This window comes from Apostichopus japonicus, chromosome 3 (assembly GCF_037975245.1).
Source record: "Apostichopus japonicus isolate 1M-3 chromosome 3, ASM3797524v1, whole genome shotgun sequence".
Lineage (NCBI taxonomy): Eukaryota > Metazoa > Echinodermata > Holothuroidea > Aspidochirotida > Stichopodidae > Apostichopus > Apostichopus japonicus.
The window spans coordinates 15,881,781-15,906,594 of record NC_092563.1 but is presented as its reverse complement, the minus strand read 5'-3'; the positions used below and the strand labels follow the sequence as shown (position 1 = coordinate 15,906,594).

Below are 24,814 nucleotides of genomic sequence, written 5' to 3'. Positions count from 1 at the left end.
ATCTTCAATTCTGCTTGAGATGTTACGTAATCTATGCCCGTGTCACGGTTGTAGTAATTACCGCACCATCTTGGATATTTCAGGATGGAATAAGTTTTTTTTTCAGATATCCGAAATTCTTATAGAGATGTGTAGATATCTAATTCTGATTTTCAGATATCTTGCATTGAGATATCCATATAAATATTCTTTTTCAGATATCTCAACCGCTTTTACGTCTTATCTCGAATTCGATGTATATACATGTATCTATAATAAATTGTTTCTATGCATAGAGTATGGCAATGCCACTGGCAAAGAATCGCAAGTAACTTTTGTCACTGAGAAAAGAATAGAACTGACAAAGCTCATGTTCTCCATATATACAGTGGCGAGCCATATATACGTGTATCTCATCCGAATGACATATTGGAACAGGGCAGACTTGAAATCTAACACCGTCGTCATATACTAAGGATTATGTTTTAAATCACAACTTAAAATAGATATAAGGAATGTCTCTATTCAACGTGGCCTATTGACTTGGGTATATATTATATACATTGAGGTTTATCTTGCTATGTACGTGAACTTATGTAGTGCAGTATACCAAACGCAGTATTTCTCGTTATATTACATAGCCCAAGGTTGCTTCTATATATATATATATATATATATATATGATATTAATACGTGAAAAGATACTTCACATTCACACACACAGAGAAATACAAACACCCAGAAGCGATAGTTTCCTTTCGCCGGGCATACAATACGCACTCTATATAACTAGTAATGGACAGGGTTTTTTTTAAATATATTTTGTTAAGCTTTATCATGTTCAACATTTTCACATAGACAGTAAGTTCAATTTCGGCCTCTTTATGCAAATAGTTTCTTTTCTAAAACAAACATGGCGGCTTCCAGTTCGTTACGGTATATACCAATGACTTCCCTTGTTGGGACTGAAAGAGAGAAAGCTTATACCGCCCATTGTTGGAGTTTTCTTGTTTATGTTTAAAATTCATCAATTATAAATAATCGTTTTCTAAACAGTTTCTCTATACTTTGTAATTGTCCACGTGGTCAGCCTATATAGGCTTATTGTTGTTGATGGGTTTGGTCCAACTAATATGGCAAGCCAACGGGGCCATAATATCTGTCAACACCAACATTTCCCAGATAAGTTGTTGGTCTTCAATCATTTTCGATCACCAATGGTATAGAGAGATGTTATGGCGTCCCACGTTGGTTGGACCAATATATTAAGGGCCAATAAATTTATAACTTGATAATATGTCACGCCTTTAACTTTAACGTTCAAGTTTTAAAGGCTGGTATTTTTCTTTCCATTTTCGTTTATCTATTATATATTTCTCTTGACAAATGTATTTATATCTTTGACTTGTATACAAGAGATGAAAATGAAAATAACACGTCATTATCGTGATATATAAATCGCCCTTTTGACCCCGAGAGAGGAATAAAAGAAGGCTAAGGAAATTGTAATCAGAGCAAATGAAAACGTCCTTTAAAATTGAAACTTACAAATGTGTATCGAGTATAAAGCGTCTTCATTTGAGAGAAGAAAAGGAAAAAAAATCTAGCTCTCTTCACATTATCTGATAGAGATACTTGCCTTAATAACCTCGCTAAAAGAAAAGCTAAAAATGAAAATCTGGATCCATTTTCGAGATACCACGGCGTGATTGTTTACTTCAGGAAACTGTCAATGGTTCACGTTATGTTATGTCATATAAATAAAAAAACACCAGTAGTCGCAAAAGGTTAAACAGTTTCTTTCCCTTAATTATACTTTTCTTTTCATAGCTACATGGTGAAGATAGACACTATGTGTTTTCTTTGTTGAATATAGGAACAAAGCATTGATGATCGAAAAGCAACATATATATATATATATATATATATATATATATATATATATATATATATATATATATATATACCACATTGAGCACAATTAGCTCTGTGACGTCACATTTAGACGAACCCATTCAAGCCTAGGTAATAGAGTCTTGTAGGCCTATATATATGGATGAGCGTCATAGCCTAGGTTATATCCAAACACGGGAGGATAAAATAAATAAAATAAAGTACTTTGTGCTCTTTCTCAAAGGGGCGGTGTTGAGGAGTGTTAGCTCAGTGGTTAACGCCGGTGCCTTTCAATCATAAGGTCCCGAGTTCGAGTCACTCCAAGATAAATGTATGTCGTCCGGTTACAGAGTTGTTGAAAATTGACAATTCATAATCATGGACGTTAAATATGAATCTACTGACTTCGGTCAGCTTGCGGCTTTGATAAGCCAATGAGGCTTTCTGCGCGAGTTCCTGCTTGCAGGAGGATCTAAAATACATACATACAATACATACCTCTCAAAGCCACTGTTAGTAGTTCACGGCGTAGTTTTTTTTCTATACCACTTAAAAACCTGAGACTCTTTTATCCTCAAATACCATCTTCTTACAATCCATCACAATTAGTGTGTCAGAGATCAATGGTTTTGAATATCATGCACATCGTGTTGTTGGTATGACATACAAATCCTGTTAAATACACCTCACGGCCTTCTTCACTAAAATTATGCGTAAGACTTTTTTATCCTCAAATACCACCTTCTTACAATCCATCACAATTAGTGTGTCAGAGATCAATGGTTTTGAATATCATGCACATCGTGTTGTTTGTATGACATACAAATCCTGTTAAATACATATCACGGCCTTCTTCACTAATATTATGTGTAATATATGTAAGGTGTCTTTTTTAAAGTTTTGTTTTGTCAATGGAATCATGTCGTGATCACGTGATCAAAGTTCTGACCTAATGGAACTTCCTCTGAGAGAGCACCGGTTCAATTCTAATGTTTTTTTTTTTTTTTGGGGGGGGGGGGCTTTCATGTCCAGGCTCTATATACCGGACCATTTTTGGTGGTCACGTGACTACATCTCTCAGATTACAGGATGGATAATTGGGTCAGGTCTGACAAAGGGGTTCGCCAATTTGGATTATCAGCGTGTGTGTTACGTTTGATCTCTAAATATGTAGGAAATTCCTTCCATCCGCCCATCTACATCGATTTTTAAATAAAAAAATATATAATAAGGAAAAGAAAATAGTTTTCAAGAGCCAGTTTGATTAAAAAAAGAAAGCGATTGTAACATTAAATACGAGAGGGCAAACGTTCACCTATATTTTCAGTGTTGTGTTTGTTGTGTTTGTTGTTACGGTAATATTCCATATTATATAATGTTTCTTGGAAAATATTAATGTATTATTATTATTAATTTATTAATCTTTATATTGTTTTCCAAAGGAAACATAGGGCAGTCTATAAAAATTCACTTACTGTCAATTACCTTCTATCATGCTTTAAATAGTTTCCTCAAGAAAACACAGTTTAGAGGTGGTATCACATATGTTATAGGAGAATAGACATACATGTTTATACCCCTGAGAAGATAAACTTTCATTTTTGTTTGCTTTGCCTTTCTTGTAAAAAATATACCATGCCAAGAATTGCATCGATGACACACAAAAAAAATAAGATTTTCGCGAATGAAACAAGAACTGAATTGGGACAACACCATGTTAAATCCTTTTTACGTCGGTTTAGATTCCTACGTCAATAACCACAGGATTCAAAATGACGTCTAATGCGCCCCCACGCGAATATCTCTTGCGAACCCCCTCCCCTCCCCCTCTCCGACCCCCCCTTACCGCACCGCAAAGGCTGGGGTCATTCAAAGTCGTCGAGAATCACATCCGGTTCGAGTGTCCGTCGAACAACACCATAAAATATTAAAAATTGAACTACATGACACAGAGGTAAATTATTATGTGGATCTTCTTCAATGCCTCTGTCGTGTAACATACGCATTCCGTTTTGTTTCCGTGCATGGTAACAAAAACAGATGAAGAAAAAAAGAAAGAATATAGTCTACAACAAGAAAAGAAACTTCCTTTTTGTCGAAACTATATAGATACAAAGAGAGGCAATACTCAAACGTCGATCAAATCATTTCATTACAAATACAAAGATAAAACTCTTGCATAATGCTCTAAGGATCTTGTGTGACTTCCGGGGAAGTTAAGGTCAAAGGTCATACATATGATGCTTCCGCTTTAGCAACGTACTTATGACGTAACACATGCACCAATTAACCGCATGCATTGGCGTACGAAGGTATCCGAATTTCATCGAGGCATTTTCTTATAACATTTTGTTTTGTACGGCTGTCAAAGTATCTGTATGTCTATAACTGACTTTGTTACTCCCGAAAAGAAAGAAAGAATTACGTCATGCTGACGTAATTACTATGAATATTCATCGCTTGAGCTCGAAAAAAATGGCATGTTAACTTAAAGGTTTTACTTGAGCGTTCACCCCATGTTGGTATATAAAAGCTAGGTTTAACAGGCACCTACATGAACACATACAAATCAATATCGAAAGGTTCTTAAATGTTGCCTTTTTATTTTTATTTATCAACATTATTTACGGAAAATATCATTATGAAAGATAATAAACAACATCGAAAAATTGATCAAACTTAAAGCAAAACCTAGTAAGTTGAATGCTAGTGCAGGAACTAGCTGGCCGCATTTTTGTCAGGCATGATGAGAAATATGTAGGACATGCACACGATGGACAGAAATTGCAATGAGTTCGAAAAACTTCCAGCCTCCACCGGGATTCGAGCCCGGGATTCCCGCTTTATATGGGGACAACCTAAACAAATAGACCATAGACACCCTAACCACTAGGCTATGGACGCTGATTGTTTGTATGTCCAGAGGTTGGAAACCGGTAAGGAAGGTCGTACTTCCACTGTAGGCGTTTGTTACCTGTATCGAACAATACTAGTTCTGTTTTGGTGACATATTTCCCATACTCTAGAGATCAAACATGATGCTAACCAACTCGAAATCATTTTTGATATCTATATAAATATATTTAATAAAACATTTGTCCGTAAGTAGATCCTTTTTATCCCTGTTACTCAAACTGTCGTGCAAGTACATCAAGCGGATACCCCCTCCCCCGTCTCCCCCAAATCACGCTGTTTGTTTTCAAGTATACCTAGTACATAGATAACCGTATTAATTATAGCTCACCCATTGTGCAGAAACATATCTATCACTTTCTGTTTTTTGCAGCAACATCAAGATGAATTGCACATTGCCGGTAACATAATCCCTGGAGTTTGTATAAAAGCTAACGCTCTACCAATACCTTCTTTCCCAGGTACACGCATAGGTAAACAAGCGGATACTATCGCATTCACTACATCCGTTTTAGAACCCTTTTCAAATCGGTATAGTACGCTGTTTATAGTAGAAACAAGCGTCCCCTATACGATAATGTCAAAAACACATCAAGCACAATCTGTGCGATTTGTCTGAAACTTTGAAGCGATTCACATTTCAAAAAAAAAAATGTCTATTTCGACTCCTCTCTTTATTTTTCTCGTATTATTATTTTTCCCTTTTGTTTCACGAAAATAATGAACTGACCTCATGCAAGTTATTGTTTTCCTTCTTATCTTGCCCAAATCCTGGTTTTTTTTTGTCTTTCTTTTTTTTTTTTGTCCTCCCCCCACCTTCTTCTGAGATCTCAAATACTTTAGAAACTGATACAAAACAGTGATATAAAATCCATATATATACTGGTTTAGAACCTCTGGACTTATATGCAATCAGCGTATATGGCCTAGTAGGCCCGGGTTCGAATCCCGGTGGAGGCTGGAAGTTTTTCACTGTTCTGTATTTTCCAAATCATTACAGTTTCATATATATATATATATATATATATATATATATATATATATATATATATATATATATATATATATATATATATATATATATATATATATATATATATATATATACATACATACATACATACATACTGTTTGACTAGGTATGGAACACGAACTAACCATTCACTCATATCAAAAGACCACACGATCTTCCGAATAAAACTAGACCAACTTGTAAAAGAGAAAGAGCTGCCTTTATCAAAAAGTCACAAACGATTACAGAAGCCTGAAGCCACTAGAACTATACATACACTGTTGCTACTAGACTCAATGCCACGCGAACACGCGAAACAGGTGAGGCGTGGGGTCGGACTCGCTAAGCTAAATACCAGTCGGGGGGCAATGATAGGGTGACCTTTTCATTGTCGAGGTCACAATGTGGAGGTTCAGTTATCTATCCAGTGTCTGTAATTTTTAGCGATGACACACGTGTTGATCAGTTGTTATCATCGTTATCACAGCGTCCCTTTGTACTCTTCTTAAAATCTTTTGTCCCCTTTGTTAAATTAAACAACACATTGGGCTGATGCACACCAGTCAAAAAAGCTACCATATTTTTGTGGGTACAACCGGTTCATTATTAATGTGGTTATCAGTTTACAATTTGATTTCAATATAGGCCTATACTTGAAATGTTACAAGACAAGGAGAGATAGAGAGAGAGAGGTGGAGAGAAAAGCGAATATAACCAAATATAGGGCATATATACAGGCCTACTATATCTTGGCCAAAAATTGCACGGTTTCCCAAAGACATACATCTTTCTCAGACGAAAATGTGTGTCTTTTGTTAACCGCATATAGTAACTGACTACCCTCTAAATACCACATGCCACTGTGAACATGTTGGGTCAAAGGTCAAATCTCAAAATACGTGTTTACCACCAACGTTCCTTTCGAAATTTAACAACGTCAGCTGATAAGATAGGATCATAGCTTATGATCCACGTTTCGGAGAGGCAGACATATTACATTTTAAATTTGATAGCACATTATTTGCATTCTCCCTTATTTGCCCTTCAATTCTCTGTTTCCCACTCCACTCCACCCCACTCCAACCCCACCCTACCCCCGCCGTTCTCTCATTTTTTCTGGACAGATTTAACACTAGTTTTACAAGATTAATAAAATAGCAAGCGATTTCTGTAAGAGCATTGGAACCTGATACATTCTAATCTTTCAAGATTTGTCTCACTAAAGGGCTTCTTTCTTTTTTTTCACTTTATAACTGCTTTTCAAAGTGACACTATTTCGTACAAATTTGTTATATCATCTGACTCCAACGTAGGGCTCATTTTGTTCTATCAATTTTTGGACCTATATCTTAAAATAGTGATGACGCTGTTGAAGTCTGCTTTTAAACACAGCATACAAGGTTCAAACGGTTGTCTTGGAAAAAAAGCACATGTGAATTTAAATATTTTTGAGTTTGTTTTGAGATGTATCTTTAATCAGTCTTAAAGCCATTTGTGTTACATCTGTTTCCGAGAGCCACAAATGGACCCTCAGATGGGCCCGTCATTGATAACCCCCCCAAAATTGAAATCCCCAGGTAGCCCAATTCTAAATTTCAGAATTGATCACAATTTCTTGGAGATGGCAGCTGACATTTGAAACTCAACATGTCCACTTTAGCAAACCATGAAGATCTTACATCATTCACGACATTACTTATTTGGTCTACAAACAACCCATGGACTGCACAATTTTACATGGACCCCTATGTTTCATGGGCCCTGCCAGCAAAGAAGCGAAACTTTGTTTAACGTTAACTTTCACAAACCCCGAATCATTTGCAAATCTAATCGCTTGCCCAAGAGCTCAGTTTTGCAACAATCTCTAAAGACTTGACAAAAAAGAAGAAAAACTCAAATAGTTACCCTACCTTTGTCTTGCTTTGGACTGTATACCACCTTCCCACGGCTATAGAGGGCAGTCTCAAACGCAAAACCTTCTTCGTTGGAGTATAATACTGTTCGAGGCACTCTCTCGACCAAGGCAATGTAGGTTGACTACGTGCCGGCAGATCAGTGACTTATCGACGCACCGCGACGCAAGGTAAAAACGAAAACACTCGCTCCCAAATTAATCCAAGCAAATATTTCCATTCCTTGCGATATAATATCGAAGAATAATTCCAATTACATCCATATAACCATGTTTAACTCCAAGAAGTGTAGGATAAAGCTGGTAAACTAAGCTGCAAAGCACGACAGACAATTCAACACAGCGTCTATCTGAAAGGCAAGCCTGAAAATGACGGCTTAACCAAGTTGCGCTAGCAACGGCTGCTAGGCGTCATTAGCCTCTTCCAAGATCAGGTGCTGAAATAAAATAACCAACCGACCACTTGAGCGAATATTAATCATGTAGGCCTAGGTAATAGTGTCTAAATAATATAAAAACAACCAGGGATATTATTTGGGACCGAAAAAGGACGCTCTTTCATCCATTCGATTATTAATTCGACAAGATATTCTTTTTAAAAAGCGATCGAGGATGACCGGAGTTCAGAAAGTTTCGCTGGTTTGTTTGTGTAGCATCACTCCGAACCATTCAAAACAAACCAGCACGTATATGCATAGGTCTCTGGCGCTGTTATGAACTGGCAAGGTGGAGTGTTGACGTTCTATTGGTATATGTTTTAGGGCGTTCCTCGATTAATAGGGGGTTTATTTCAGAAGAAAGGCTTATGAATTAGATAATTTTTTCGTCAGAATGGAAGTAAGAAATATTCGACTACTCGCTCAGGTTACCATTTCGTTTACATTTCTAGTTTAGGGTGTCACTAAAGGTGCGCGTCGATACGTATCCCTTACCAAACGTGGTGTCAGACTTTCAGTGGCTCATTCCAAAGGTGCCATAAGAGACAAGGGGATGAAATCATGATTTAAATATGAATGAATTCTTTTTCACGACTCCCTGTTTATCAGTATGCAAGTTTCAATTGATATAAGACGTTTTACATTGAGGCGAAGCTAGCTCTCTAGATACAATACGAACTAAGGTAACACCGGGTGACCCACCCGTATTAGCCTGCTGCGTTGAATTTCCCCGTAACTATGGCGTTTTGTAAAAAAAATCGCTCCCATGGAAACAAAATTTGGAGAAGGAAGACACCATTGTTCTCTTTTTGATTTATCAATGCGCAATTCCGGAAATATAATGGCAGTATTCACTTTTTTTCATACAACACTCAGCTGCGACCCAAGTTCTCACATCGTCCTGACCCCTGCAAGGTGGCTATCTCTTTTGCCCTTCATCCGATAATGTGCGCGATAAATTGTTACAAATTATATATTTCCATGTACATTTTTTATCCATTTTTCTGATTCTTTGCATAAAATTGCCAAAAAGTTCTTTGGCGAGGGTCAAACAGGGTGGTGACGAAAGGTCACCGCAACCTAGGCAGAATGAAACGTCTAAATCGCCTGATTTTCTCTCGTTTCGTCAATGGAGTGTCATCGTTTAAAAGTCCCGCTCTTTGGACCTACATCATCACCAAACAGGGTAGATACGTAGTTAACAGGGATTCAGGGATCATCTCATAAAACCCTTCCATAGGGCCTGCTCGAGAGTCGGCACCGTCACAAAATCGGAGTCAAATCAGTTGAAACGAGACAATAGCAGTCGGTACCTGCACGGTAGCTTACTACAGCGTCAAGGAACATTCTTACAACTATCTGGATTGGAAAAATTGCCAACTTGGAGCAGAAACATCTATGATTTTTGAAATGTTTCCTTTAAAACATTGATGTTCTAGTCGAGTCTGCGAACATGGTGTGGTGAGGATGTCCAAGGTACATGTTACTGTATGTCCCTGTACTTGAATTATGCAAAGCTGACATTGTTTATACGGACAATACGAGGATATCCGAGGGTCGAAACAGCTGATTCAAATTGTCATTAAATTTTATACAACCCCTGAAGTGAGTAATGATTGATTGTTGGAGCTTGCGACTACTTTGGTGTTTACGCGTCTCCAATCAAACTAGGCGGCGTTCAGAAGTGGATTTGCAGACTTCGAGAACGGAAGGTTTGGCTGCTCTGTGCAGCGAGTTTGTGTTAGGTTTGTTTCTTTCGAGGTAGAAAAAAAAAGTGTTTAGTTTTTAACAATTTTGTTCAAGCAGTAAGATGGAAGGATCCCAGCTGGTCGAAGAGGGACAGAAAAGGTATAGCGAAGCCGTGGGAGCTGGTTCGGCAATCGGAATACCGGATATAGATTATATGGATCGGAGTAGCATTTGGGATTGTACACCGGCGTTTGCCGGATCAAACATACTCGGTGCGTCCAGTAGTTCGAATCATGGATCGCATTCAATGGCTCATCCTTTTCAGTATCGCAGATTTCAGGAGAATTTAAACCCGTTTTCTATTTCGGCAACCCATCCGTTAACTGATCCAGGTTTTGTTACAAATCCTGCCGTTGCTGATAACAGGCACGTAGGATTTTCAATGGCCACAAACCCTGTCACTGAGCCAGATTTATTAGTACAAGAAACGAGACGGGACTCATCTGAAAACAACCTGACATCGATCTCGGAACCAGATTTTCAAGGATTGGCTACATTTAGCAATACAATTCCAAAAACTTCACCAGGTAAGACATTTTGTTTTTTTGTTTTTCTCTTCGTTTTATTGCGGCGTCTTTGTTCTTTCAGCTTCCATTTTAGTAGTTGTAGCCGACATAGATATATTGAAACTTCCACAGTGCTGTCTGTAAGGCATGTTAGAAATATTGCATTATCAGTTTGACATATTGTCATTTTGAATTTTTCTTTTTTCTTTTTGAAACAAAGGAAATAAATGAAAGTAATATTTGAGAACAGGTTTCATAGGTTTCATGTCAAAACAAGAAAAGGCTCCATTTTGTTCGGCAACCTTCGTCACCCCAGTTGGTTATTCCTCAGGTTAAGTAAGGCTTAGTTCGTTAGGGTGTTAATGTACAATCGTAATACAAGCTGCAATGATGTTGTTGATTTTAAGATGTAGTTAATTGTTTTTAAAGGAATCATTTTGTACAAAATTCCCTACAAATTGATCAACAATTTCTGGTCAATATTTCTTGGACGCATCTTCATGATTTGCCGTGAATATGACCATCTTTCAATGCCCTTTTCGGTATAGTTGAATGTTGATTAGTGGTACTATGCCCAAAAAACATACTAATTAACATTAACAACATAAGGTTTCATCCAAATGACATGTCTAAAGCTAAATTCTGAAACCAAAAAAACCCCTATTTTTGTTCCATTTTTCTTCTAAAATTATAAATGGTTTTCGCTACGCAGAATTGTCTAAGGCATTTTAATGTCGATCCCTTAATAATCCGCTGATGAAGCACGGGACGCACATTGTAAATAGCTTGCATTACGCTATGTGTACAACGATACCTCAATGGATGACCTATACCAGTAAATAGATGGCGCCTTTCAATCTTTCTAAAATACAAATCGAGGCTGGGAGAACAAAATTTTGCTCTGGGATTCCAAATGGAAAAGCTTGATTGTCGAAAAGTTGCTGGCGCGACGAAAAAGACGCAGGTGCCATTTTTTGCCGTGATTCGGCATCGGCTCTCGACAGAATAGCTCGCGCGGTACTTAAGTACTTATAAAGGATAGGTTATACTTTTAAATTGTATTGTGAGAGTTTAAAAGAGGGGAAGGAAGTTACTATAAATTTCTTTGTTTGTTTTGTTCGTGAAAACTTCTTTTTAAACATTAATAATTGAAGTTACGCCGGTTGAAACTACATGTCTTTGTATACGTGTAAACGATATCCCTTATGTGAATCTCAGGCATTTGAGGTTTCATGGTACCGTACATGAAGTATGTTGTACTGTTGTATTCGAACGATGATTTAACTATTATTGGTTCATTAACTTTAACAGGGAGGTTTTTATAAAACAGAGAAAGTCGTGTTAGTTTTAAAATAATTAATAATAATTTGATCTTCAAAGTTGAGCTAACTAACCTCGGGTTGTGAAACACTAAACTGTTTGCTCTGTGACTCGCAATTAAGCGTCGGTTACACAGAGATTAACTTCCTGCCTGCACCCTTGAAGCATGTTTCCTTCAAAGAAGCTTTGTCATAAATTTATATCTATCTTCTTCTTCTTCTTCTATTTATTATATTATATTTAAAATAGGAACCAATATTTCACTTGATTACGTCTTGGTAGAATTAATAGAAATATATTTAAGAAAAAAGAGCAAAGAAAAACTGGTTACAATCCTTGAATGGACTTTCTGAATTTCACAACACTTGGTAGGAAATCTAATTAAATAAATTGAGTTATATGACTTTATTTTTTTCTTTAATAATATGAACAATATTTCAAGGCTGATAAAATATCACAATATGTACATTCACAAGAAAATGTTTGTCTTAATACTCAGTGTTAATAAAAGAAAAACAAAAAAAAAACCCACGACAGCAGAGAAATTGTAAATACATTTCAATCAAAGCATATTGGCAACATGCTATGATGACGAAAAATATACACACCTCACGTCACAATCGTATACATGTATATTACAATACAGAACCCTTGTTTCGTTCCTTAATAAAATTCTATTTTTCTTTCTTTCTATCTGGAGACCATTAAAACTACAATATGTTCTTCTTCATTTAAATTAAAAAAAAACAGTCGTCCGTCAAAATTTATTATTATAATCAGTTGCCATCCAACTACGGATACATTTCCATTATTAATAACAAATAATGAGTGAAATATTATACTTTGTTTATATTAACAGAGACATGGTAAACATAACCTATAAGAAATATTTTCGAATGATATTTTAATTGAAGTAAAGTTACGTGGAAACAAAAGTTGACTTAACAATTTTAATAACGCAGAAATGGTATTCGCATGGCCGTTGATATCTTGAGATGTGTGTGTATGTGGTGGTGGCGGTGTTGGGGTGGGGGTGGGGTCGGAGGGTAGGAGGGATATGTTGGATACAACAGTTATACGATAAAGCGGGTTGCAAAATAGGGCAATGACGGGATCAGGACGGGTTGAAGAAGAACATTTACACGACTACAAGTCTACAATAATAATAATAATCCTCTAGCTTTCATGGAATGACGTTGGCTGTGTAATTGTAGGGGAATAAAGTGGACTGGACTGGATTCAAGTGGACTGGATTGGCTTGGAGTGGAGTGGGGTGGGGCGGGTGGGGCTGGGTGGAGTGGGGTGGTGTGCGGAGGAGTGGAGGGGTATTTATGGAAAGTTGTGATATCTACTCCACTTCTTCATATGACGTAAATAGTCTTGCTTGTTTAGCAATTTAGTTTTTAAATTTTTCCACAATGTCTGATTTACAGATTTATGTCATCTTCTAGAAATGAAACACGGCAAATATGCTTCTTCTCTTTCTTCCGAGAAACACACACACACACATGCAACAACCACTGTGGTTGACCACTTATCCCTTTCAACAAACATCGATATCATTTGCATATATTATGCAATTAATTTTCATAAAATAAAGGTTAATATGCCTAGACCCGAAGATAAAATGTTCTCTGATGTCGCCATCTTGAGTCTTCCAGCTTAGATAAGCCACCATTTGTTTGCGCCTCCTCTCCCTTCTTAAGTTTCGCAGGTTCTTGCCTCATTCAGTGGCGTGGAATTTCAGGTCGGGCCTAAAATCATGTCAGCGGGCCCTCATTTTGAGGCCTTGGGGACACATTATCTTTTATCCCATATTTCCCGGGCCCCTAATTATCTTTGACTCCCTAGAAACCGATACTGTACCTCCCCTTCCCCCCTCCCCTCTCTCTCTCTCTCGTCGGGCCTGGCCACAACGCTCTATTGCATAGACCTACTCTGGAGACGCGGATGGCTCTCTATGTGTTAATCGTTTGTTTGTAGTTCAAGTGAACTGACAGAACCGGAAACATATGTCAAAGTTCAAGGACAATTACGTAATGTTCACTGTCTACTGTTATCACCTGATATTCCTACTTGCGATTTGAATGGGTTCTTCATGTCATTATTTTTTTTTTTAATTTCAGGCTTTACGTGTATTTACGTAAAGTTATAGTTTAAATTTGATGACTTAGTATTTATCTGGCAGTTCCATGACGTAATACGAAAGTGGGGCATTATGTCATTGACAATATAAATAAGGTGAAGGTGGTAGGGGAGTTGGGTGGGGGGGGAGGCGAAGGTTCCACTAATATCATCCAAATTTGTAAAGATACCTCTATAGTTTTATTTTAGCAATAGCTAATACAAGAGGAGAAATGAATAGTCTAGAACCCTACTCGCTGTATGTGTATGTTCGCCATTTCTGGAACATAACGACTTAGTGGTGATTTCGTGCGGTGTTCAAACAAAATGAAAAAAAAGACGTAGAATGAACTTTCGTTTGATAGTAATATAGACGAAACCGAATTGTCTCACACCTAAAAACTTTCAAGAAAAAGTAGAAGGACAAGGAATTTTATGAACTTGACATGAATCAGATATTAATGTCACTTGTGGTGACCACCCATCAACTATGTCGTTTCTCGGCATTTTTGGCTAGGATCCAGTGTAGCATTATCTCTCCCCCCCGCCCCTCCCCCTTCTAGGGGCATCGTGGTACACACCTTAATATGATCACACGGTCACAGTATCGATGCAAGGGGACAAGGGACAAGCGGATCAGTCGTTTCGTTCGTTGGTTGGTTTATCCTGTCCAGGTTCTTTCTTGGGTGACTTTTCTTTACAAATTATGTGGTTTTTACATGTTATCTAAAGTGACAACATTTAAATATATTTGTCAATACATTTAATAAAGTATTTTTTTAAAACGCCCGCTATCTCTCATCCCAATACACGGAGAATAATTTTGATGGTTAAAAACACAAAGGGTCCTGTGAAGTACTCAGGAAAACTTTTGGGAGTTTGTCAGTCCGCAGTTACATAGCATTACACCGCAGGAGGGCTGACAGTCATATCGGGACCCTGAGACATTTACGCCACTGTGTCCACTTTTTGAAGTACATATTTTGTTCTTAAGTATATTATAAAACTGAGAATACATTATTCTTTATCTTATATTTTCACAGGTCATATTTGATTTCGGGCTTTGAGACTATAGCCACCATTACCTCCACCCGCCCATTCCACCCCTACCCCACCCCATCGCGTCAGGCATGCATATATATACATATGAAGTTTAAGTGTGCGAATGACATATAGTATACTTACAGTAACTGCTTGCCTTGAGTCGGCACTTCTCCAACGAATTTCTTCCAAATTGTCCAACCATTTCTGAACTTTTTTTTTTAAATTTCTTTTTGGAAATGAAAACCTTACCAATGATAACAAATTTTCAGTGTTTATAGTATCGACAAGGGTAAAAAAAAGAATGAACTTACCGGCTACCATAGAAACACGTTATAACAGACCGAGTTTCAAGCTCTGTATGGCAGGCAGGATTTGATGTTGAAAATATTTGGGTATGTATGGAATATTTTCAGCACATGGTGAAGGGTGAAAAACAAAACAGTGGAATGTTATATTGTGACGTCATCATTGAGAAAACAAACAAAATATATAAATCAAGAAATAATATAAACATTTTATTTCGAATTCATACATACCACAAGAAACTGTATGTTAGCTGTGATTGCGAAAAGAAAACTGCCCGTTGAATAATTGAATGACAAAAAGTGAGGATTTTACTCCAAAGATCGAAAAACATATATCTAATTCGGAATCTTCACATTTTTGTTAGGAGGATAAAAAGCATTCATTCTTGAGGATGTTTGTATAAGGTGTCAATAAACTAGATCACAGGCCTAATTTATTAGACAGACTAAAAAAATATATTAAATTTTCAATTTGATATTTACGGTATTAGGCGCATTGATACCAGTGCCAAAGACGGCTTTAATAGAATGGTACTCGAAATGAAGACAATTTATTGTCGGAATCTTATAAATATTCACGAGTCATCAAAGGTCTGATGGTTTGAAGCTACCTTCAGTAAAAAGAAGGACAAATTAGAACTCACGGCATAAGGGGACGTCAGAACTGCAACACCGTGAAGTTGCTGACGTCATCGGTAGAACATTTTCTACCCAATCATATACACAGAGAGAGGAAAAACATGTTAAAAATAACGCATTCCTAAATATGAAGAAAATATTTTTGACAAGTGTCCATAATAATATTGAATTTTACAGACTATGTATGTATAAAATGGACTATGCATTTAACAACGCATAGCTTAGTTTGGTAAATTGATTGGTCTTATATCATCCAAGCGACCGTATATATATCACCATCCTGAGACAATGTATAGAGAATATAACCGCTGCGCTGGTTGTAAAAGTAAAGGTTAATTAGTCAATTTTGTTTAGAGAGGTGAGCAAAGCAAAGATTTAGATTGGCAGCATCTCCATAGCTACTAATGCGTAGGCAATTCTAATTTTATTGCTATGTTGCTCAAACACATATTAATTCACACTTTTATTAGATTGTGGGTAGATATATGTCGTGTTTTTACAAGTATAGTGTCTTTATGCATTGTCGCTCTAAAATGAAATCAACATTCTCACTACCACCTCCCCCCTCACTCCTTTGTTTTGTTTTGTTTTGTTTTGTTATTATCATCAAAGTCGTATATAAACTAATTATATATTATAACCGATTTACGGCGAAGTGTTTTAAGTTTATGAGCTACCAACTATAAGACAAAAAAAAGAGAGGGAAAAAGATAAAAACAAAAGGATAGCTAAAATCTCTATCGCTTTATCTTTTAATTGTTTCATAAAATTTTAAAAAGAAATGTATACCAACCCTTATATCTATGATGGGATTGTAATAGATTAACAGGGAAAAAATAATATATATATATATATATATATGAAATTTCTGCAAAAGAAGACTTTATATTTTGGAAATAGTGGGGGAGTAATCCGTTCCCAAGAGGTACGTAGGATATAATATGATCACGTGGCCTTTTCTTGAAGCCCCACCCTCAACAGGTGTTATTTAATTGTCGAAGGAATAAATTAAAACGTTGAGATATTGAGGGTCAGTCGTTTCGTCCGAAAGGATATGCAAGTAACTGTTCTGACAATCATTCGAGTTTGAGTTTCTGGTCAAAACTTCGACGCATATGAGCTTCCTATTCCGTGTCTTGAACCTAAGAAAACGAAATCGTGGAATTTTATTTTTTTTAACTCCATAAAACCCTCCAAAAATAGCAGTGATAATATTAACAGTGATGATGATAACAGTGATGATGATAACAGTGATGATGATGATGGTGATGATGATGATGACGACGACGATAATCATGGTGATCATGATGATCATGATCATGATGCTGATGATGATGATGATGATGATGATGATGATGATGATGATGATGATGATGATGATGATGATGATGATGATGATGATGATGATGATGATGATGATGATGATGATGATGATGATGATGATGATGATCATGATCATGATCATGATGATGATGATGATGATGATGATGATGATGATGATGATGATGATGATGATGATGATGATGATGATGATGATGATGATGATGATGATGATGATGATCATGATCATGATCATCATCATGATCATGATGATCATGATGATCATGATGATGATGATCATGATCATGATGATAATAATAATAATGACAATGATAATAATCTATTATTTACTACAAACGATAGCAAAATAACAATATTACTAATATAAATAATTATGGATATTATATCGCATTTCGAACACATGCTTTATTTTCATTGATATTCTGTTTAAACAGATTGCTTTGTAATGTTTATGGAACAAGAAATGAAGGTACTACTTATACACTCGAGATCAGACGTTTACTGTATACGTTAACAACATGCAAGATTACACGTGTCTTCAATTCAATGTTTATTATACTCGTTGTATACATTTATATATATGATATCACACACACCTGAACGTCACAGGTTGGCCTATCCATATACGTTTCCCCTTACGTTCTTATACTTATGGGCGTAAGAGATGAGGGATGATTTGGGGCAATCTACAAATCTCCCCATCCCGAAAAAGATTTTTCTTTTATGTTTCAGCAAAATTGTCTGACATCCTCCCCCCCCCCCCTTACGTGCCAACTCGAGAGACGGTCGGCAAACTACGTGAAAAGACTCAAAGTGGGTCGCAGAAACATGCTCCGTTGGTCGCGCGATATTTCTAGACGTCGAAAAATGTATCTAACGTTTTCGGAGCGTGTTGCCGAGATCGGTTATACCTAAAAAATAAAAAATAAAAAATGATAATATATATATAGATATATATTATCATTGAGCGTACTACTTGTACAGCATTAACGTTACACAGCATTAATGTTACACCCTCATATTGTGAAAGTGTTTGCACACTTGATACAATCTTTCCAATCTTTGCTATCATTAATAATGTTTGGTTCAATTATATGTGTTTAGGTTGGCCTCTCATTCACTTCCAACTTTCAGCTCTCAATATATGATTTCAAATATTTCTGAAGCATTAGTAGTATGCTAAATAATGGCACATACTAGGGAGGGTTTTAAATGAAAAGTGAAGTGTGAGAAACATTTCACTAAAATAGAGAGATGGTCAGGTTAGAATACGATAAACGCAGGCTAAAATCCACACGAGCATTTTGTTTTAAGTTACTTCGACAAGCGAACGAATTTTTTCCCTTCACATGCAGACATCACTAATAACAGGGTTATCCGTCGACCGGAAGTGTCAAGCGGTATCTACGTGAAAGGATGATTTATCAATTAACCAATGAGCTATAATTAAAACAACAGAGGATTCAAGTAGTTAATATGTGATTTTTGCATTTAAAATAGCATTATCTGTAGTTTAACACCAATCAAGGTTAGTCCCTGCTAGAAAGGAACAATTTTCTTTCCCCCTGTTTTTGATGACACCGGGATGTGTGACGATGGAACGAAGTGCACCTTGAGTTCAACCTAATAACAAAGTGTATACATAAAAGGTTAAAGGTGAAACTGCACTGATGAAAATGATGCATACACACACACACATATATATATATATATATATATATATATAGTTATATATAGTTATATAATGTTATATATATATATATATATATATACTTATATATAGTTATATAATTATATATATATATATATATATAAATCTGATCTTAGTGGCATGCATGTACTACGACACAAACATGAAAATAATGGACTTTCCCAGACACATCTTTTAAATCAGAATGTCTCCCAAATGGAGCTAGATTGTTTCTGAGCTATTTGGGGCGAAATAATAGTATTGACTAAGAAAGGGCAATTATCAATGCGGGGGAAGGGACCAATGAATCTGGTCTCATGCACCACATGCGACCTTTGAAGACAGACCCATGTATATGCAAATATATTCTGTTACCATAAAGATCGCATGCACCCGGAATGATGGAATTTTGCATAAGAAGTGCAAATGAAATAGCAAATAAAATTTTAGATTTGGGGAGGGGGGGGGGTCGTGGAGGGAGGGGAAATTCATTGTTCCATAACTGGCTCAATAGGAGCAATTTAACTGACCGTTAAACATACAGATCTATAATTTTGAAAGAGCAGTTCCCTATATTTGTTGTTGTAGTTTTATAATTTTACACCATCACGACGTGGCTTGGTCAGTGTGCAGGCACAATAATCGAAAAATAAAATCGACTCTTTCTCTGTTTCTTCCGTCAAGGCGACAAAGACAAAACTGATTTGGATCAGGGCAGCGACACTTCTAGTCCGACTCGAAGAAAACGAAGACCATACTCGAAATTACAACTACTTCACCTCGAGAGAGAGTTTCAACTTTGTATGTATCCATGCAGGGAGAGGCGAGTTTGGCTCTCACAAGTACTCAATCTTACCGAGCGACAGGTAATTTACAAGTCCTTACACCCCATGGCCTACCCCTTCCCCCCTTCTCCCTGTTCCACCCCCACCCTAAGCAGCCTTCGCAAGCTCTGCATTTATATTTTAATATTGTCAAATTCATTTAACCATCATACATAATGGAATACTGATTAATGTTTCTGTCCAAGCTTTTCGAATGTTTGTTAACTCTTTAACAATTTTTGGTTTTGTCAACATGATTACAATCATGTTGAACATGTTGTCATGTATTATATTTCAATGATAAGATACATTGTAATAATCATATAATAATAATAATAATAATAATAATAATAATATAGAAATATACATAAACATCATTAGATGAGCGTATGAGGTTAGGTATACAATATCGCAAACATAAGTGTGGAAAAAATGTGTGAATTGATTTTAAAACGTGCAAATTGTAATTTGCACTTTGACATTTAATAATAAGTCTAATCTGTTATCGGATTCGTGGCGTTTTCATGGAAATAGGGAACAGGAAGAGAGGAAAGAATATTAACAATAATGGGCTGAAGGTAATACCAAAATGTTTGAGTGAGGACCCAAAAAATATTATGCAATAAAAGGACACTTACAATCCCCATTATTATTAATTGTTTTTAATTAATTTTTTTATTAACAAACTTTGGCTTCTATAAGTTAGCTAAACTCTTGTCGTGCCTTTTTTCGATCCTATGATTTTTTTGTACCGTCGTTTTTTTCTTTTTCTTCACACAGGTCAAAATATGGTTCCAGAATCGGCGAACAAAGTTGAAGAGGACCATGGAACGCGAAAAACGCGAAAATGAACAAATGCAACGAGACATGGCCAGTCTTGCCATGAAATTTTACTCCGCACAGTGAATCGCAAAAAGTCCGGAAGTGACGTCGGTGGCAATGACCGATTCTCTGTATATGTCACGCTCTTCTTGATCTGCATTTACCGTGACGAGATTTGTCTGTGTGACGTATTTGAAAACTTATACAATCGAAGGGGGTTTTTTATGCTTACAACTTAAAGCGATAGATTTCCTTTTCGTGTCACGAGGTATACAACTATACCAGTCAACCATTGATGCATATAGCATTTGCTCATTAAAGTAAGCAGATCTCCGTTTTTTTTACTCCCCCCCCCACCCCCTGGGGGCAGGTTGAAGAATATAACAAATGTTCGAAACTTACAGAAACATTGTGAATATGGAGGAGGCAATAAAACCAAGTACTCAATGGATGATTTTTTTTTCTACTTGTGAAACTGGGAAACCTGGATCCAGAATTTCTCCGAAGACGTAGATCGGGGAAAGAAGTATTGGTAGATACCGGAAATAATTCAGAAATAGCACTGCCTTTGAGAAACAATCGGTCAGATTGTAAGGAATGCCCGTCCACTACATTATTCCGTTACGTATACGGTATAATTTAGATTTGAGCAATTGTGTGTTAACAGATCATTTTATTTCCCCCCCCCCACCTCGCCCCTCACCCCTCGCACTGAGTAAAAAATATCAGAAAAAGGGACCTGCTGGTTCCTCCACGGATCCCTTCCCTGCGCACAGTTAGTATATTGATTGTAGTTAGACCATATGTGTTGCTTTAAGCTCGTGGCTTATGAAGCGTTAGGAAAATAGTAAACATAAGTCATGGGACGCTAAGTTTAATGAAGCAAGCTATTACGTAGCCTACGTTCTAGTAAATGCAATGTTAGGTTACTTGAGGTCACACTGTATAAATATATGTTTTATGAAAGATACGAAACAAGATCAAAAGATCCCGAATCACCGGATGTTAAACAGATGAAGTTATGTAGAAACCATGTCGTCTTAAATTGAGATATGCATACACCTTTTTTTCTTCTGAATAGCGCATTTATTTTGAAAGGCATACGTCCCCTCGGCTTCATAGTTCCCGGTGCCCATGGCATTTGCTCGTGTACTGGAAAGGAATTGCTCATTTCCAAACTTTACTCTTGAACTGCTATTTTCACCCATCTACCCCCCCCCCTCCGCCCCCCTCCCCACCGCCAACCTATCATTATGAAAGATACACTAACAGCTTTTAATTTAACCCTACGTTCATTATTAACGTTTAGGGGATTAGTGGGGAAGGGGGGGGGGAACTCTTAGAGTTTTGAGTAGAAACACATTTTTAGAAACTTTTCTACTTTAAGCATGCCAAAATTTAGAAGTTAAACAAATGACCTTTTAAGTTTTCCTCACCTATCTGAAACTGATTGCTACAGAATTTTTTTTTTATAAACGTCAGCTGAATAAACATCAACATAACTTGAAATAATTACACTTGCTCGTCTGTCAGCGTTTGCCTGCTTCAAATATCACCAAATACCAAAACTTGTCACAATTCGCCATTCCAAGTTTTAAAAAAAAATAGCTTTCAGCACTTGAAATTGTCTCGCTTTTTTTTTGTTTTTTTTTTTGGTATAGGTAAAAATCTACAGTAGCCATTAAATATTCCATATCTGCTAGCTGAGAACGTAAAATGCAATCGGGTTTAGCAAAGATAATTTTGGCAGTGATATGTAGGTAGGTGTACGTCTAAACACTCTTCAGCATTTCATAGAAACATGAATTATAAATTGAAAAAAAAGGGGCGTGATATTCTAATTAAAAGTTATTAGCATAACAAAAAGCACTGAGATATTCAGAATGCGCGTTCGGTTTGTTTTTTTCCCCTCTCATTGGCGGAGTCAGAGAATAAAGAAATATCAGTTTTTTAGATAATGTAGAATTTGAGATTTAGTTCGTGCAAATATACAGAAACATTCTCTCTCTCTGTATTTTTCACAAACATTCTCATGTTCTCAATAGTTTGGTGTCAATCACTAACTGATTTCGGCCATTTTTGCAATGTCATTTCTATCAACTGATGTTTTAAAGGTTCTTTTAACGCTATACATTCAAGGCACCAAAAAGCTTCCGTATGCTCCTTTTTTTTTACCTCTTCTCTCCCTTGCGGACGATCGCTCTCCCAACGTCCTCGCGTGGCGGGCACGGGCCGTCAATTTAGACCCATCTGTGGAAACAATTTAGCCCTACCAAGGCCAATTACCCCGCGACAACGTCGATAACTCCCTAGAGAAGGATACCGGCATTTTAGTAGAGTCAGGCAAAGCCAATATACTATTTTGTTTGTTGGTGTAGCCAAAAAATACAAATTTTATTCCGCAGATAAATGATGGAAAAGGCCCCTGTTGGTTTCCCTATATGGCCGAGAGGACAAAAAATCAGGTCGGATTTTTTCTTTTGCAATTTCATGCTCCGTTGCAAAAATTTTGGTGAGGAATTATGCTAAATCAGTATGCTTTCATGTAAAATGAATAGGTCTGTCTGCTGGAGACTCGCGTACCGAATTTTCATCCAATTTCATGAGGGGTATTTTTTTTTCCTTTTTTCTTCTTTTAGTGTTTTGTTTCTTTTCTGGTAAAACAAAATGTATAAATTAATAAAAATCTTCTGGGAATTGATGTTCTATTATTTTGTCAGCTATGATGCCACAGAAAAACAGAAACAATAAGTTTGACAATTATCGATCTTGATCCAAACCATTCCTCCCCCAAATGAACGAGTAAGGGGGTAATTGACTTCAGGTCACATGTCAATGACGTCACATGCTCATCGTGAAGAAATCGAAATTTTATGGAAAACAAATAAAGAACAGGGTGTGAGATCTATCTAAGATAGGGATTTATAAAATAAAATAAACTTACTGGTTGAAAAAAAAAATACGATATTGGCCAAATTATGAAACTTTGATCAATCATTATGTATTGGAATAAGAAAACTGCAATATCTTGAACTGTTACCCTATCATTAAAGAACTACGTCACAATATTAAGCTTAGGCTTCAACTCTACATAAACAAATGAGTCAGCATAATTACAACAAGAACAACAAAAACACGAGAGTGAAAGAGATAGAGAAACGATTTAAACTTCGGCGAACACCTAAAATCGATATTTATGACCGTTTCATCTGTACTATTAATATTTGTAAAGAATATATCTTTTTCTTTAAATTAATCACCAGGTGATTTACCTTTTACAATTTATGACCTAAATTCATTTCCCGCTCCTTCATAATATGATTTAAGACAATATAGAGTATAAGCATGGACGACAAGGCCTATGTAAACGATTGCTATGGTAACTTACCCGAGATGTTTCTTAACCTTTGACCAGCCTCGTTCAAAGCATTTTTCTCCAGTCATAATTGGTGATGTCGTCTGCAAAGGTAAAACACGGCATATATCGACGAAATAACTTATTTTAGCATTGTCCATATCACTTCCATCATGTTGCATGCGTGTTCAGACATTTCCAAATGATCTTTTTTTCGCTCTGTCCTGGACAAAATCCCTTCCGTTCTGCCCTGGTAGCGTACGATCTTTATTGACTCAACACTGCACAACACTGACCTCGCTCAAACGGTCTTCAGCAGACTCGTTTTCGAAATTGCCACGCAGACGTCCTTTTGCGTTTGCTGGCCCTTAGGGTTGGCATTCTGGAAAAGGCTCTCCGAGATGTTGTACATATATTTGTAATTATTTTTTTTGGTACACATTCGAATCCAGCTTAATGGCAGTTTATTGAGAAAATGTTAAAGCAGCAGGTCCGTGCTTATGAACCCCCCCCCCCCCTCCCCCCTCTACAAAAAGTATGATTTCATCATAGTCGGTAGTTTATATTTTATTTGTCTGAATAATTGACTATGAAATTAACTGTTACAATTATTTATACTAAAATATTGACATCCTTATTGTTGCTATAGATGATACCTATATTATATTCCCGGACACAGCTTAGCAAGTTTTGGAGTTATTTTGATTTCCAACTGTAGTGTTTTTTTTTAAATCGTAACTAAATTCATAGGAGCAATGTCAAGTAGTATCCTACCGTTATAGTAATATTACATTGTTTTGGCCTATACCGCGATATTATCTAATAAGCGTCAGTGTCGTCGTTACCAACATTAAAACATGTTTTGACATTTTAGGAATTGCTCGGCATCCTTGGAACGTAGTTAATCCGAAGGTTTTTATTTATTTTACGCAATTACTAATTAATGATA

At 36.6% G+C, this 24,814-nt stretch overlaps 1 protein-coding gene across 1 annotated transcript; it reads left to right on the top strand.

Moving 5' to 3' along the window:
* Positions 1 to 9,557: 9,557 nt before the first annotated feature.
* Positions 9,558 to 24,368, top strand: LOC139958486 (uncharacterized). Its single transcript, XM_071955585.1, has 3 exons — positions 9,558 to 10,422; positions 19,549 to 19,730; positions 20,469 to 24,368. The coding sequence occupies exons 1-3, from the start codon at positions 9,957 to 9,959 to the stop codon at positions 20,592 to 20,594; spliced, it is 774 nt and encodes a 257-aa protein (XP_071811686.1). The 5' UTR covers positions 9,558 to 9,956; the 3' UTR covers positions 20,595 to 24,368.
* The last annotated feature ends 446 nt before the right edge of the window (positions 24,369 to 24,814 follow it).

What these genes read in the sequence shown, in the direction of transcription:
- LOC139958486 (XM_071955585.1), top strand. Translation starts at nt 9,957, where the DNA reads ATGGAAGGATCCCAGCTGGTCGAAGAGGGACAGAAAAGGTATAGCGAA. An exon ending in AATTCCAAAAACTTCACCAG is followed by an intron (nt 10,423 to 19,548) that starts GTAAGACATTTT and finishes TCTTCCGTCAAG; the next exon opens with GCGACAAAGACAAAACTGAT. An exon ending in TCAATCTTACCGAGCGACAG is followed by an intron (nt 19,731 to 20,468) that starts GTAATTTACAAG and finishes TTCTTCACACAG; the next exon opens with GTCAAAATATGGTTCCAGAA.